The following is a 17,087-nucleotide window of genomic DNA, read 5'->3' on the forward strand; positions in this document are numbered from 1 at the left end:
AAGTGTGCCATACATATATGTATTTTTGAGGTTCCCAATTGATGATTGATACTGTACCTAGCGTCTCTTGTACACATACATGTAAGCAGTTGTATCAATTGATCCTATCTACAAATGTTACAAACTTGTCTGATTCTTTTTCAGTGCTCAGTTCTATGTCACTAAAATTTTAACAATTGTGATATCAAAATCAAGGAATATGTGACATAGCATATATATAAATGATTACCTGTATGAATAACAGAGAAATCTCTCACTTATTTTAAATTTGTAGATATATATTTGTGCTCAACTTTATGCCACAAGAATTTTAAAAAATATGATGTCATAATTAACAAATAGGTGACATAACATAAATAATATAAATGATTACATGTATGAATACAAGAGAAACCCTTTCACTTAATTTAAAGTTATATATCTACTGTATATTTGTATTTGTATGAATGAGTTTGGAGAATGAATGGAGCAAATCAAATGTGATGAATGAAAGCGATCGAGTAAAAGGAGTGAAAGAGACCTCCTGTGAGAGGCTATATGTTGTAAGAGGGATGAACCCAGGGTCCCAACCCTGGCATCCCTCAAATTTGCTGGGGAATAAAATCGATTTTGAAACCTTAAAAAAAAAAAAAAAAAAAAAAACAAGTTTTATCCAGATCGAACTAGAAATATGACAAAGTTCAAACAACTTAACATCCTAAAGCAATTCCTTTGCCTACATTGAGAGCCATATCACAATGCATGACCAGAACATAATAAGAACAAACCGTACGTGTACTATTTATTAAAACCTTTATTGACCTTCATGGTTAGGTAGATCACGCAGATTCGATAAACAGATTATATGAAACAACAAACAAGGGAGATAACACATTGGATACTTGAGCAAAGTCGTGTCCTAGATGTAATAGCATGGAAATCAAAAACGATCTTAAAAAACGCATTGTTCTTTAATCCAAAATGTTACATATGAATATATCCTTTTAAATTAAAAAATGGAAAATAATAATTTCAAAGCATCCATTTTGTTCTCAGTTCTTTTCGGGTTTTTTTTAAAGGGACATGAACCTAAATAAACCATGTAAATTTAAATGAAATACATATTTAAGACGTGTCAGATACCTTACTAAGTAATATATATCAGTTATTGTGCAAATGTGTCAAATAACATTATTATAATGGAAATTCCATCTTTTTGTATTTTGAACCGGCCCCGTCGAATTTTGTAACGATAGTGTAGTTGTGTTGAACTTTAGTGACCTCCCACAATGCTCTGCATATGGAAACCAAATGGTGTGTCAAAAACGTGGGTGAAGCGAACACAAACGAATTCCTATAGAAAATAGTGTACGTCAAGAGTCAGTAACGTGCGCGATTGGGAAAGTAGGAAAATATAAATGGATCGCTGAAATGCAAGAGACGGGAGCAACTCCCCACATTATACTTGCGTGATGTACATACAATGTATGTGCAATAAGTCAGGAAACTCCCTTCACTTTGCCCTGTCGAATGAAAAGTCTCGTTTGATTTTTGACTTATCATTCTTACGCTAAATAAAAAAAAATTTATAACAAATATGTCTTAAACATTTGTCAACCATCGTAAATTAGAAAATAATCTTAAGATGTGGAAAACTAATATTCCTTGTCATGTCAGCAAGTTTGTTGTTCATTATAACCTCGATTTCGGTCAGCTTTCGTTTTGTGTTCCAAAAATAGAATATGACTGTCTATTTTTATCATTTTTGAGGTAGGTATTCCCCATGTTTTCCTGTCGTTTTAGATAAACAATCTTTGTAATAAAATATTCAATAAACATCTGTTAACCATATCTAAGCATACAGAACAAATTATATAAGGTTCATGTCCCTCTAACATTTTTTTCTTTCGTCCAATTTGTCCATTTTGGCCAGAATATAAAGAAATATTTGTAACTAATTACTATACAGTTAGTATCACGTTTTAGTAGAAAAGTTAACTTTAAAAAAATTAATTCCGAAAGATAATTTTTTTTTTCTGAAAATAAATCTGAAGACAAAAAAATGGCATCAAATCAGCATTCTTAATAAAATCAATAAGTATAAAAATTAATAATAAACATGGTAAACAAAATAATACAAAACACTAAATAAATAGATATATTTACATTACAATGTTAGGCTAACAAATCAATGTTAGGGAAAATAAAAAAATGTAATTTGAATTATAATATTTGAATATAAACAATCAACGTGAAAATATCTTAACAAATTTGATAATTAAAAAGAATACAATAGTTAATGAAAATATTGTCAACAAAAAACATCAGCAGTTGATGTGTTGCAGCTATACAAAATCCTTACATCAAACGGAGATTTAATGAAAGACTGGATATAAGATCAGGTGAAATACTGTCAAGTGAGATACAGTTACATATCTGGTATCATCATCGTGAGGAAAGAATAACCGACTGCCGAGTACAAAGATGCTAATTCTCGTTTAGTCTAATTTTCGTCGAAAGCTTCAAGACAAACCTACTGATAGTATTGGCAACTATTAAAACCGTGCCATATTTTTACTGACACATTACATTAGTCTTTATTATATTGTTATAAACTTTGGTACAGCAAGCAGGCATGTCATGTATTCATTTTAAACATTTAATTTGTTGGTAAGACTTGTATATTTTACCCAGGCCCAATGGTTTTACCAAGTAGTCGTATTTCGGCAGTCAGCGTGTGACAGTAATTGAATTGAAATAATATATTGTTTGTCGTTAACATTAATGTGAAGGATGCTATGTGGAAGACTCTGACTGTCTGGTCCTTTGATGGTGCAGGTTGACAGATATTGGTAATCATGTAACCGGGGTGAAAAATTCCCTCTTCACCTGTCAGTCTGATGTTTCTTTTAAAGCCATGTTCAGAGAACATTACGTAGTCTAATATACCAAATATCACTCAAACACTTTCTTATTATATAAGTGGTAATTGTTAGCGTTTAATGTAAAAAGGTCGAGTGAGTGAGATTCGGAAGCCTATCGGCTCATTTTAGTAAAGCTAACAAGTGTTTTTCGACCAAAGATTAGACCCCCGACATAATGAAGAACTCTTGTCTCATATACCTATCGGAAGAAGGGGTAATCCCGTTGTGACAGGGGTAATGGTTTGCTGTACAGAAACGTCGGTGAAACGAATACTAATACATCCCCATTTGTAGCTGACAGGAGAGACAGGTATTTTGGTTTTCAATAAAGCTGTCACTTACTGAGAGACGTAACAGTTACAAAGCACAAGAAATCCAATTTCAAAACGTCGAAGAATACCGACTATAGCATGTTGTCTACCTAATAGGATCTTTGATAAATGTCAGGAGAATATCGAACTGTTAACGCCGCCTCGCCTGTCTGGTCATTAGTTGTGTTTCACTTCAAAAGACATTGGCGTTACGTTTGAACAATCTGCATGGGTCCCAAAAGGAAGTGTTTTTATAATGTGGGGAAGTGTTTTCATTTTGTCAAGCCATGCATGTGATCGAGGAGTTAAAATACTACTACAAACTTCTTAGCAGTGCATCAATTACTAAGTATCTAGCAAAACAATGTGCAACGTTCTATCTTGAAAAATTTAGTAGAAATTTCTTTCAGTAGAACATTTTTCAAATTATAAAATATACATGTTGGTTTAATAACGTATACATTTTAAAATGGCATGCATATCACAGATTTTGGCTTTGAAAACCTCAGCGGTATGTAGAAGACAAATGCATAAACACAAACAATTTATGTAAAACCTCGTAGAAGAAAATGTGAGGTTCGCTTTCTTTATATTCACATTTTGTCATTTCTTTTTTGAAAAAGAAGTATCGTACAATCGCGTCAAGGGACAGTGACAAACGTCTTTTGAAAAATTAAACTTAGAAATGTAACCATTGTAATTTGCTATTCAGTATTCTATTCCACATCGTTCTCGAATCGAAATACATGTTCCAACACCCATGATTATAAACATTAATATGTCCCTTTACTGTAAGTTAACTTTATTTCATCAGTGTAATTAAAAACCTTCTAAAGAGTTTGTATTGAAATGAAAGGCTAGTAACAAAACTGGAAAATGGCAAGACGTGCAAGAAGGTCAGGCACTTGGAATGTTTATCACAGTATAATAATTATATATGATATACCTATTCAGTATGTCATAGGAAGGACCTAAGATTACCAAATACCACCTGGTGAAGAATTGTATATAACATACATAGTCGTCTTAGCAAATTCGCAATGTAAAATCACAAATTCAAATATTCCATTTGTTATAGAACTGTTAAAACTACAAAGTACTGAACAGATGAAGGACCAACGTTAGTATTCTGATAATAGATTTATGCACAATACAATAAAAAGGAAACAATAAACTCAATAAAATGTAATACTTGTTTCCAATCACAATATTGTATAAAAACACTCTTTTTTAAAGCTTAGCTGTTTGGTTAATTTACATATAATAAATAAAAAAAATAGTCTAATTACAACCAAGAACCGAGTATCTTAACTGGTAAAAAAATCTTTTTTTTTCAAATGATATAAATGTAAACCAAGATGAAATAATAAAATAATGATCTTTCTATATCCTCTAATACTTCTAAAAGGACTTAATCAACACAATTGTTTTAACATGTATAAAATAAATATATTTTACTTAACAAATTAACAATAGAATGGACAACACGGCAAAACATCGACATAATTATATTTCTCTGCACGATCGTCCATCACGAAATGAATAATACAGCAACAGCAGTCAATGTGTTTCTATATTACTGACGTTTTGTTTGATTGTTTATCTCGCTTCGTAAATTTGTGTTCACAATACCACAAGGAATGTGTATGAAGCATGCATATACATATATAGCTGCAAATATTGAAAATCCGCTACCATGTAGGTACAGTATATCAAACAGACCTTAACAAACAAGACTTGTAATGACTTCATTGCGATTCTACTCATGTTGCAGAATCTGACGCATCTTTTCGTTCCTATGGTTACGATGCAGGGAAGAAGATAGAAAACACCACGTAAGCAGGCTTGTCCAATTTTTCAAGCTTAATTACCTGGAACAAATACGAAGACATATAGGTACAGTCTAAAATCAAAGTTAACGCTATTTTATACATACGATATAATGTTTAATTAGTCTGGACTAAATCAAGCTATATAATGACTTGTCGGCTTTACTCTGAAAACACAATTTACATTACAGTTGATTTGATTACAATGACAGTTGTTAGTTATTGTGGGTTGTCTTAGTGTACTCCTATGACAATCGAACGGTATATTCTGGTCACCCAATCAATAGGCAATTAACTCGAATGTTTAATACTACAAGGTAGCAAGCGATAACAAGCTTCTATCTCCAAGCTCATCACACCATACATGACACATGGGAGGTTTACTTTCCCATGAAAAGGCAAAGACTATATCACGACTAGCCTGGATTTTCCGTTTGATCCCGACATGTTTCTCTGCATTGAAGTATTGAACACGACGGATTTGTCTGGGTTTAATGATGGTATGAATCTAAACACGTCTAGAAATATACATGTCTGGCTTGGAAACATTTAACGTAATAATAAATCACATTCAGGTTCTGTGGTGAGTCTAATGTATGGGTAAGGTGATGTTTGAAATGCTGAAATAAAAGGCTTAACTGTCTTTCCATGATAAATGTAATTGAACTACAGTTTAAATCAACGTCTATTGAACTTTCACCATTCAATGAGTAGGAAGCGATGTCGAGTAAAATTACACAAATGTAATAATGTAGCAAACGGATGTACTGATCACTTGTAAGTAGATAGTCTATCATGACATTATATGTTTAAGCAAGCATACGGCTTCCAGAAACTATGATATCAGTTTCGTGCCATATCAGTTTCGTCAAAATACCTATGTTAAACAAATTAACTTTACAAAATGATACGTAACTGCGGTGTCATCTGATTTCAAATAAAAACCTATTTAGAAAGCGTCAACAAAAGTGATTCCGTTAAAATAGCAGGTGATGGATAAAACTGATAGAAAAAGTAGAGCAGATATGCAGTCTCAAACTTCATTAGTTGTATTGGACTTCCAAATGTTTTAAATTGCTATCACTTCCATGTCGTTAAACTACAGTATCATTTGCCCTGTCACCAATTGTATAGCTATATATTTTACAGATAAGAGTATGGGCTGTTCATCATTACTATCAACTCAAGAGTTAAAATGACTCAACAGGATAGTGAATTCATTTAGTTTCAGTTCATTTCCGCAATTGAAAATGAAATGTCAAAAGCGTTTTCTAAAATTCGATAATAACATAGATTGCTAAACAAGTAAGCTTCATTGATATACTTTTATACACTCGTGCGACTGGTTCCAAATCTAAAACTGATCGTATCAATTAGAGTTATTGAGGTTTACGAAAGGTTTTTGATGTTTATTTGTTTTCATATTGATATAAAAATAAATGGAAAATTGTGGAAGATATTATACTAAAGTTATGGCAACGTATTACTGAAATGAAAAGACAAATAACTTTAGACCCATTAAACATCTGCCATCAGGTGCCAAATGGCTTATTACCAATTAATGTATAATTATGGCGATTTTCCCAGATTAACAAAAGAAGTAATTTAGAAAAGTTACACGGTCAGACGGTAATTGGAACCTATAAATCGAACAATTATCTAAGGAAAGCTAAGACATTATTTCCAGTTCCAGTGTTGCTAATAAAACTAGCACTAGATCGCAGTTTCTTCATGCGTTTCCTCCATAACAGTACTGAACAAGTCAGCTTGTGATATCAAATGGATAACATTCAACGATTTCACTAATGGTCGAATTTGTTCAATTATAATTCAACAACTAGTGACAGGATGCACACTTTTTAAAAAATCAATCATAACCGCACAGCTTTCATATTAAATACAATATTGATTACGGCATAAGTGTTCATACAATGTAAATATGCAATGTTTGAGATATCGCTCTGACCCAAATAATGTTCTTTTAATTACTACCCTAGAGCATAGAATTTTGATTTGTTATTTTTTCATTGTTTTTTTTTTTTTTTTTTTTGTAATATTCATATAAAGATTCTTTCTTTTGTCACGTATGCAAACCAACCCTTACGAGTTATTTGTGTGCTTAAGTGATAAAGATAAAATGAATCGATAGTATTGACACGCACGAAATCAACCTAGGTCAAAATGCCACTACCTAAATACCGATACTGGGGCAGATGTACTAAACAACATTGCTTATTAAAAATATGTTAGAAGAAGACATATTATGTTGCCGTTTTAAATACGCTTATTGATATGTAAAAAAGTTCCAACTTCATAAGCCACCTAATGATGATGAAAAAGAGCACGTAAATGGTGAACGAGTATTTGTGTCACTATTAAAGCGAATAGTCGGGTAACAAACCAGTCTAAATCCGTTTGTTGGCCTTCCAAAAGTCCTAACATTGTTCAGATTTGACCATTAAAATTTTGGTGTTGTATTCTTAAGCATGGACGTAAACTGTCTTGCTGTTTAACATGATAACATGGACGATATGTCTTTTAGTTCAGTGAAGTTTACCTTTAAAATCCACTAATTATATTAATTTTATCATGTGCGCTTTTGCAGGTAGTTCATTTGTAACAACAACCTGTAAACTATGAAACCTTATATGATAATTTGCCCTTGCCGGTCATAATAGATAAGAATGTACTCGGAACAATATGAATGTCCTACTTTATCGGTGACTTAATTGCAAATCTATAATCTTTTAGAAAGCGGTTGTCACACTTTTGCTTATTTGTGTACATGTTGCCAACTGTCGGACCACATTATGTAACAAAGCAAACGCAGGTTTGATTACGTCTGGTCATAAACATCATAGAGCTACCTACATGTACAATGTAAGCTTAATGAGATCGTGTAGATCTAAAAGGAAATGTATCCTGTCATTTGTTTTGCGCTTTAAACTAATTTTACAGTCTACCATTGGTGGAAATGGCCGACCAGGAAGAAGTTTCTGCAAGCAATCTGATAGGCCTAGACGCAGTAGTTAAGTAATAGTCGCCGGACACAAAGATTACTTTATTTTTTTAATCCATACAATGATCTTGCGAACAGGTAATTTCCGGTCTGCTATCAAAGCTCATTACTGTTTTCAAAGCATCGCTTAGCAAACCACTTTGGATTAAGAATTTGTCAGAGATGCTCTTCTCTTTATGTTATTACATCACTGAAGCATGTCGCCGAGGACATCAAGCAACACACACCAACCCGGCCACATTATACTGACAATGGGCGAACCAGTCGTTCCACTCCTTTCATGCTGAGCGCTAAGTATGAGCAGAAGCTACCACTTTTATAGACTATAGTGTGTCTCAGCCAGGTGATAGAACCCAGAGCCTACCTCTCAGGAGTGAGCGCTCAACAGAAGGCTAAATGAGAAGCGGTGTCAAGAGAGACGTTAAGAACAATACAATTAGTTAGAGAAAGGATACTATCCTTTAGTCACCTTTTACAAGATATTTTAATGTAGTGCAATACGTGCTATAAGGGGCCCTACCTGCACGACCTAGAAATTAACAATATATGTTACTATACAAGCTATAGCACGTGAATGTTTTCTTGACATAAAAAAAAAAAAAATATATATTTGCAAAAGAACATGAAAACTTTTATCCCGTTTTCATTTTTAAATAACGAGCTTATTCAAAAGAATGGCAGTAGAAATGAAATCCAATCCATCTGTTTTAAGTCCAAAATAAAGACGTAGCAATACAAATAAAATCTATTACCGTGGGGCCTTAGTGGAAGAATGGCGGGAAATGTTCCAATATTTAAAAATCCTTGTGGGGCCTTAGTGGAAGAATGGCGGGAAATGTTCCAATATTTAAAAATCCTTGTAAATATTTCTGACAGACCTTGGTATTTAAATGGTTAGTTAGATAAAATTGATACTATAATTTATATTATTATTTCCGATATGAAACAGATAATTTAATCTTAATATATTGCAAATTGATAAGTCATTGCAATTTCAAGTATTTTCTATCAGTCGTTTATTTATAGACAATGACATGTTTCTGTGCGTGGGAAATGAAGACTTTGATACTTATATAAATCCAGTGTATCTAGCTGTATTGCTGTCTTTTTCCTTTTTGTTTTCTAAGCATTTGACAAATAGATTTTTTTTATTTAACAAGATAAATCTTTCTTGTAACCATTTATTCAGTTTATCGATTTTCAATTATTTTGACACAGAACTCAACAATGGTAATGAGACGTCGAAAGAATGCCGTTCCTCACTCTGGAAGATAGTCACAGTTAGCCGGCGCCCTCATTAATGGTAAACTAGTTTTATGTGAATGTTGGCCTAGGTTATCCAAATCGAGGTGATTTGACCACGATTTGGGTGAAATATGGTATTAAGCTTGTTCTTTATGGTATTACATGGGTATTATTATTAGTTCGTGCTCATTTTACCTTACATGATACTGTGCGTTTACGAGTTGTGATTATTTGCCAATTTAGGTACATGTATTTCTGCGGTAAAGAATCCATTTTGACTCACCAATTAACCGACAATTTACCACAAAATATCATCAAACAACATCTACCTCGCTTCTGCTGGTCTTTTCGCCAAGGCCAAATTTCTGAGTGACCACTCCGGTGGTCTTCATGTTATGATCGCCACTGTCAAGTTGCTGTACCGTGATACAGTACCGGACCTCCCTGTCAGCACGCATGGAAAATGTGTGGCGCTCACACTGTCGGAAACTCAGGATAGGGTCTCCAGGCCGTAGGCGCTATAAACAAAAGGATATAACTCAACTTATGGAAACAATATCACGACTGTTTTTGAAAAATGTTTAAAAAATGTAGTTTAAGCTTGCGTACTTGCTAAACGATGCGTTACAATATATATAATGTATACAATTATATGCCTTTAAAGTAAATTTTTTCATTTTCATTAATTTCAAGTCATAATAGCAAGATATCTTACAAAAGTATTTCCATGTATAACAAAATGTATATGAAACATGTTCTTTCTACAAAATTGCGAAAATCCGACTATGCATACGAAACAAATTAAGGAACGCCAAGCAAAATCAAAGCGTGCTAATGAACCAATGCAATTTTTCTTCATTTCAACTATATCATTGTTTAATTGAAAATATTAAATACAATATGTCATCAATTGATATTGATATACTACATGTCTTTATACTTAATTATTTTCGCATTAAGATACAAGATTTAACGCAGCAAAATAAAAGTAAAATGTTTAAAAAAAATCATAATTTATTAAGTTTGTCTTCCGCTTCGATCGTGCCTAGAACAGCGGACGACACTGGACCAAAACCACAGCGACTGGAGTACATTAGTGCCATAGCCAATGTGGACATAACAGTAATGTCAGAGACACAGTTCGGCAACAAGATATCACGCGGTCTTGGAGTTGTTGCCAAAATTAGCTGTACTTTTAGACGACGCGTTTGCATGCTAACAAATAGAAAGTTTAACGGATTTTTTTTCAATACAATGCAATTTCTGGTGTTGTAGTTCTGTTGAAACATGCCATGCAGAGTTTCACTGTTGGAAGATTCCATTGCAATGTTCTATCTCAATTATCGCCATAACTTTTAATAGGTACATTTAGAATCAAATGCATATTTCAACGTGATTTAATGAGTATTTTATGGGTTGCAAGGCTAATAAATCGCTATAAATACGGCATGCAGCAAATCATGAAAAAGATTGAAACCTACGATCTACAACTTCAGTTGAACCATCTTACGTCCTATGTGTGAAAGATTGCTTTATCTTCGAAGTATTTTTAATATTGTTTCTCACTGTTCGACACAAGTTCATATGGATGTTCGGCTTTAAACCTCTCTCATAACCTCATCCACGTCGTCTTGTATACAAGTGTGTATGTTATAATAGATATTGTCAAAATAATTAACTTGACAGTAAAAGAACATGTTTTTTAATCTACCAATGATTCTATATACAAACCATACCTGCATAAAGACGGCAATCTGGTCTTTATTATTTCTTACAGCTTTCAACTCGAAATGGAATCCGTGAAGTGAGAACACTTCGGAATGGTAGTGGGGCTCCTGTAAAAGAATTAAATACATTCTATGACTTTAACGCATGTTACATGCAATTATTATCTAAAGTGAACTTTGACGCAATACTGGTATTTTTTTCAAATCTACATTATATATCTTTTGGGGAACTACGTGTATGTGCTAAATGTATTTTCTATCAAACCTAAGGAAACGATATTATTAAATTAAATCCACATAATTTTCATAGTGTATAACATGTATTATGTCAGTGGTAAATTCGATTCGAATCTTTAACTAATTTCTTGAATACAAATGACCATCATTAACCACTGGCTCAACCATTTACTGTGAAAGCGGAAATTTCCGTTAACTACGCAAATGCTGCTTTTTCGCGAAATTCTACCCACACTTTGTTTGTTTGTTTGATTATTTTAACGTCCTATTAACAGCAAGGGTCATGTAAGGACGGCCTTCCATGTATGCAGTGTGTAGCGTGTGTGAAGTGCGAGTACGTGTTTTTGGAGACTGCGGTATGTTCGTTTTGTGTCTTCTTGTATAATGGAACTGTTGCCCTTTTTATAGTGCTATATCACTGAAGCATGCCACCGAAGACACCTACAAAATGCAGCAACACACCCCACCCGGTCACATTATACTGACAACGATCGAACCAGTCGTTCCACTCCCTGTTTGCTGAGCGCTAAGCAGGAGCAGAAACTACCACTATTATAGACTTTGGTGGGTCTCGGCCAGAGGACAGAATCCAGAGCCTTCCTCACAGGGGCGAACGCTCAACTTAAGGCCAAAAGTGAGCCGGTGCCAAGGGAGGTATTTGGAAACATAAAGTCAGTAAAGAAGAAGAGAAAAGATAAGATCCTAAATATAGTCGCCTTTTATGATCATTCAATAGGGGAAGTAGGCACAATTAAATTCTAGCGTTATATTTTTGGATACATGATATCAGTAACGTTTATGCGCGAAAATGTCCATTTTTATAATGAATAATGCATAAAACAAATTTTGATGTATTTCTGACATTCTTCATCGATCACGACAACGGACAATTTATGATACAAAATGGCTAAGTAAAATATTTTAAGTTTAAACTCCTATCCTGAAGTTTTTACACGGCCTATACTTCTGTGACATGACGTGAACTTTGAGGACGCTTGGCTGTGTCAGTTTCTTTATTGATAAACGGACTTTGAGTGAAACGCTAAATTACTTTATCTATAATTAGGCTAGAAATGTTGTTTCTAGCTCCTACAAAATACTGCTCCTACAAAATACTGCCTACAAAATACTGCTCCTACAAAATACTGCTATGTAAAGTTGATACCAATCACTGCATCTGTAAACAATAACCAAACCAGAAGTCAGTATTTCTGTACAGATTGGATTGCACTGGTGTATCTTACACTTGTTTACGATATATAGAATGGCAATCAGTGGTTTAATTTCTCATAGTAATTAGGTGAACACGTGTGAAACTATATTTCGACTTCTTTCCGCTCAAGGTTATCCGACGAGCTGTATATATGAGCTGTTATTCTCGACTTTTTTCTTTCAAAGAGCTAACTCCCATATATCTTGCGTTGCTGTTTCTGTCTCCTCTCAGATATCCATGGTGGTATTTATTGACGGAAGAAATAATTAACTGTGTACGATGTCATTACTCAACTCCAGCAGAACGGTGTCGCCAAGTGCATGCAACAAAATGGTGCATTATAACAACTTTGTGTAACACTAGTTCCCTAGAGTAAATAGCTACTACGCGCATGTAGTGAAATTAAACACGATTTATGGAAGTTATCTTTTATATTTGAATCTTCAACTCTTATTTCTTTCATAAACCATTTGGAATCACGCTATCAACTGAAGAGGAAATTTAGGAAACTAGATGATGCGTGAACACGTCTGATGTATAATTGTGCGAACAGAAGGTATGGAGTCTCAATGACCCTCTCCCTTTCAGTGGCAAATGAAACCTGCATAGCTATTAAAGCAAACAAAGTGATGAAGTCACTAACGTTTAAAAAATACAAACAATCATCTAGGATATAGCTTAATACAGATCAAATTCCTGATATATAGCTGTCTATATTTTTACACAAGTCATAAACTCATTACGCCTCTTGAACATTTGCGATTGTTTTCATTACCATGAGCCTAGGTGCAATCATGCACGTATTACACGAAAATAATCTAAAAATGCATCTACATAAATGCACAATGCATAGTTCATTAACTAGATATAACTAAATGTAACCGGGGACAGTTTCGCGTGCGTGTATTCATTGCTGTTCATGACTTGAATTTATGATAATTGGTCATATAAAATTTGATATGTCATCATCTAAGATATTCAATATCAGACAATATTTGCTTCATTGGTATGTCAAACAAAAGAAAAGCTCTACGTGCAACGACAATACATTAAAGAGGTTTGTAACAAAGTGTGCAAGCGTTACCGTAGGTTACCATGGCTATACTCTATAACAATCACTGTTGTTATAACATCAATCATGGCCGAACATACCTCTAATCCCAGCAGTACGATTACATGTATGACGAATACAGATTTATCGTATTCGGGCTGGTGAGCTTCCAATATGGAATTGGATGTGTCAGCATTTTAATATTTCTCGGCATTAATCATTGTGAAACAGTAAAAACAAGTTTTCACTCTATTTCTCCCCTTCCATATTTTATTTTTTTATAATAGGTCCCATGAAATCACACCGAAGAAGTATTGCATGCATACATGTATGCTAGGAGTTGCTTTTTGGAGGTTAACTATCAATTTGAAGGTTGTCTTTGTTAACATCAAGTCAAATCCTTTTCTATATAATGCAAATGTGACTTGACAGCTGGATTCGTATAGGACACAAAAGCGCAGTTTGAGTGTCTGATCTAAATTCTAGTCAATAGCAAAAGGAAAAAAATAGCTTCATTTTCTAGACCAAAATGCATCCATTCAACAGCTCATGTGTCTGCTAAGTCAATATAATCTTTCACAAGAACGAGCGTGTTAAGAGTATTGCCAATAAACAATGTGATGGATGTATATACATATACTGTGTCAAATGTACTGTAAATACGAGTTCCTGATGCTGTCTCTCAGAAATGAATATGAATAACCTACGAATATGAAATGATATTCCATTACCGCATCCGATACCGACAACAATACACGGACTAATACACTCCATCAGTATGATATTAGATGAAATACATTTTTAGACTATTACGGGTTTTTTTTTTGTAATCAATGGACGATAAGTTGGAAACAGGAGAGAGATGAAAAGGGCAAAATCTCCAGTGGTGCTTTTTCATTTCGCTGGTCACTAGAAGAAGTGAAGTGTGAAAACGAAATAGCCATGTACAGTACTTACGTCATCCACGACAAAGCCTTGTCTGATGGCTCCGGTGGTAAAATGTCGGAGAGCTGCCATGTCTCCGCCTCCTTGTAGCTACAATGACAAATATATCATGTTGGTATACAAATTGTGTAATAATTTTAACCAAAGAGATTTTAGGAGTTCCAGACTCATAATGAATCATATGTATAAAATACTGTTCAGTTCACTGATAAATTAAATATAAATGTGTGACTTCTATGAAATAGGAATATAATGCGACAGATAAGTGCAGCCTTATTACATGCAATCCATAGAGGTGACATTCATATCATGATTGTACACTTGCGTTGCAATGTAAACACAAACTAGATGTAATGAAAATAATATCTTTTGGCATATCTACAGGGATTTGTACCCATGAAAGCAAGGAACACTAAACAATTTTAAGTACATTGACGCGAAGTAAAGGCGAGAGGTTATTTTTTTAACAGAATCGTGTTGAACTTGAAAGACATTATGACAATATCGTTTGAAACAGTATGATAATTCACTCGTCCACATCGTTTGATATTACTGACTTTATCTACTAATTCACCTATTCATAGTATACACGGTAAGCTAGGTGTGGTGAACGGAAAGCAAACCAAACTGAGAAAACCAATACCACTCCTTGTCTTCTCTCAAAGATTACAATTAGTATGACATCAAAATTGCGATATATGGTAAGTGGGGAAAACACAAAGAAAAATACATCTAATATCACAGGGAAAAATCGAGGAAATCCATCTAAATGTCAAATTAATTTGTATGTAAAGTTGCGTCAGACGTATTGTTCTATGGATGGGGTGAACAACCTCTGGAACTTGACTTCAGAGACAGACTATTAGATTTATTGGTTGTGTTGTTCGTCATTTTAACGGTTATGGTGCCGGAGTACTAATGTGGATGAAACTGAAACCAATAAGCGGACCGAAAAGTAGGTAGGCCGTATTCCGGTAAGCCTCAAGAGTCGCTCAATATACAGGAGGTTTGTGAATATTTCACAAATCTTAATCAAATTTTGAAAAAAAAATCCGCTGGCATTTCACAAATCTTAATCAAATTTTGAAAAAAAAATCCGCTGGCATTCCGTATAGCACTGATAGGAATATCCATAAAAAGTAACCATACCACAATTATACAGTGAATGATTAAAGATTAAGACATATTGTTTTACACTTAATATATTGAACACTTTCTAAGTTTGTGCTCAGTCTAATGTAGAGAGAAGATATGTTTTCGTGCTGATTGTTGAACCTTAAAGGTGATTAAGCACATTCGAATTTCTCTTAGTTTATTTCAATAAACCGTTCTGCACTTTTCATTTGTTTTCATGGAGTGAAACCATTCGAATCCAAAGTTGATGCTTGGAAAGCAACAAAACCATTTCTTAAATTTCTACGTCACTAAGTAGATTTAATCTGTGTTCAACGACCTCGATTAACACTGTCCATCTTTTTGAGTGCAAATAAAAATGGTTAGTACAAACCTTCTTTCCATAAAATAACTCAATGACATGTTAAAGAATTATTTGACGTTTAAATATACCTTCAGAATTACCAAAATTCTACTCATATGATCCATTTTATAATTGTCTCTTGATGAAGATAATATCAGCATATTGTACACTGTTCTTCTACCAAACATCTATATATTTCTATTACTAAAGCGGTTGGAAGAAATTACCAATAACATAACTCCGCCGTAGCCGGTCTTAAGCCTGAGTTGAAAAGGGAGGAGATCACATGGTTATGAACAAGTTTCCATAAGAAGCTGGAACGTAAACTTTGACTTAACCACAATAAGCCAACATTTGTTTGTTTGCTTATCTTAACGTCCTATTAACAGCCAGGGTCATGTAAGGACGGCCTCCCATGTATGCAGTGTGTAGCGTGTGTGAAGTGCGAGGTGCGTGTTTTGGAAGACTGCATTGTTCGTGTTGTGTCTTGTATAGTGGAACTGTTGCCCTTTTTATAGTACTTTATCACTGAAGCATGACACCGAAGACACCAAGCAACACACCCCACCCGGTCACATTATACTGATAACGGGCGAACCAGTCGTCCCACTCCCTGTTTGCTGAGCGCTAAACAGGAGCAGAAACTATCACTTTTTATAGACTTTAGTGTGTCTCGGCCAGAGGACAAAACCCAGAGCCTTCATCACAGGGGCGAACGCTCAACTCAAGGCCAAAAGTGTGGCGGTGCCAAGGGAGGCATTAGGAAAAACCAAATACTCTCCATAGATTGGAAGGTCTTAAAGCCCTTTACAAAAATTGTGAATAGTCAGTTATGAAGAAGAGAAAAGATAAGATCCTAAATTTAGTCGCCTTTCACAATTATGCAATAGGGGCAGCAGGTACAATTCTAACGCCCTACCTGCAGGGCCAGCATCGCCTTTTTTCCCCTTCATCGGCAAAAAGAAAGGTTTTGGCCGAACGCAACTAGTACCAGACAAAGCCACTTTTTTGTTCTTAAAAATATTTTCATACTCCTCTACATATTCCTCCCTATTTTTCATGGCCATAACAAGGTTATTATTTTTTCAGTGTAACACTTGAAATGAGAAATGTACATATGGTTTTGATAG

General features: G+C 34.3%; 1 protein-coding gene across 3 annotated transcripts in view; it reads right to left on the minus strand.

Moving 5' to 3' along the window:
* Positions 1 to 775: 775 nt before the first annotated feature.
* The window catches only part of LOC138334718 (BTB/POZ domain-containing protein 16-like), a 79,019-nt gene continuing 62,707 nt past the window's right edge, over positions 776 to 17,087 (minus strand). For all 3 annotated transcript variants that reach the window (XM_069283403.1, XM_069283405.1, XM_069283406.1), the window contains 4 exons: positions 14,493 to 14,570; positions 11,044 to 11,142; positions 9,637 to 9,825; positions 776 to 5,085 (listed from right to left, as the gene is read on the minus strand). In XM_069283403.1, coding sequence (XP_069139504.1) covers positions 5,017 to 5,085; positions 9,637 to 9,825; positions 11,044 to 11,142; positions 14,493 to 14,570 — 435 coding nt within the window. In that variant the 3' untranslated portion in view covers positions 776 to 5,016. The remainder of the gene's footprint in view (positions 5,086 to 9,636; positions 9,826 to 11,043; positions 11,143 to 14,492; positions 14,571 to 17,087) is intronic.

Source organism: Argopecten irradians, chromosome 11 (genome assembly GCF_041381155.1).
Source record: "Argopecten irradians isolate NY chromosome 11, Ai_NY, whole genome shotgun sequence".
In the NCBI taxonomy this organism is placed as follows: domain Eukaryota; kingdom Metazoa; phylum Mollusca; class Bivalvia; order Pectinida; family Pectinidae; genus Argopecten; species Argopecten irradians.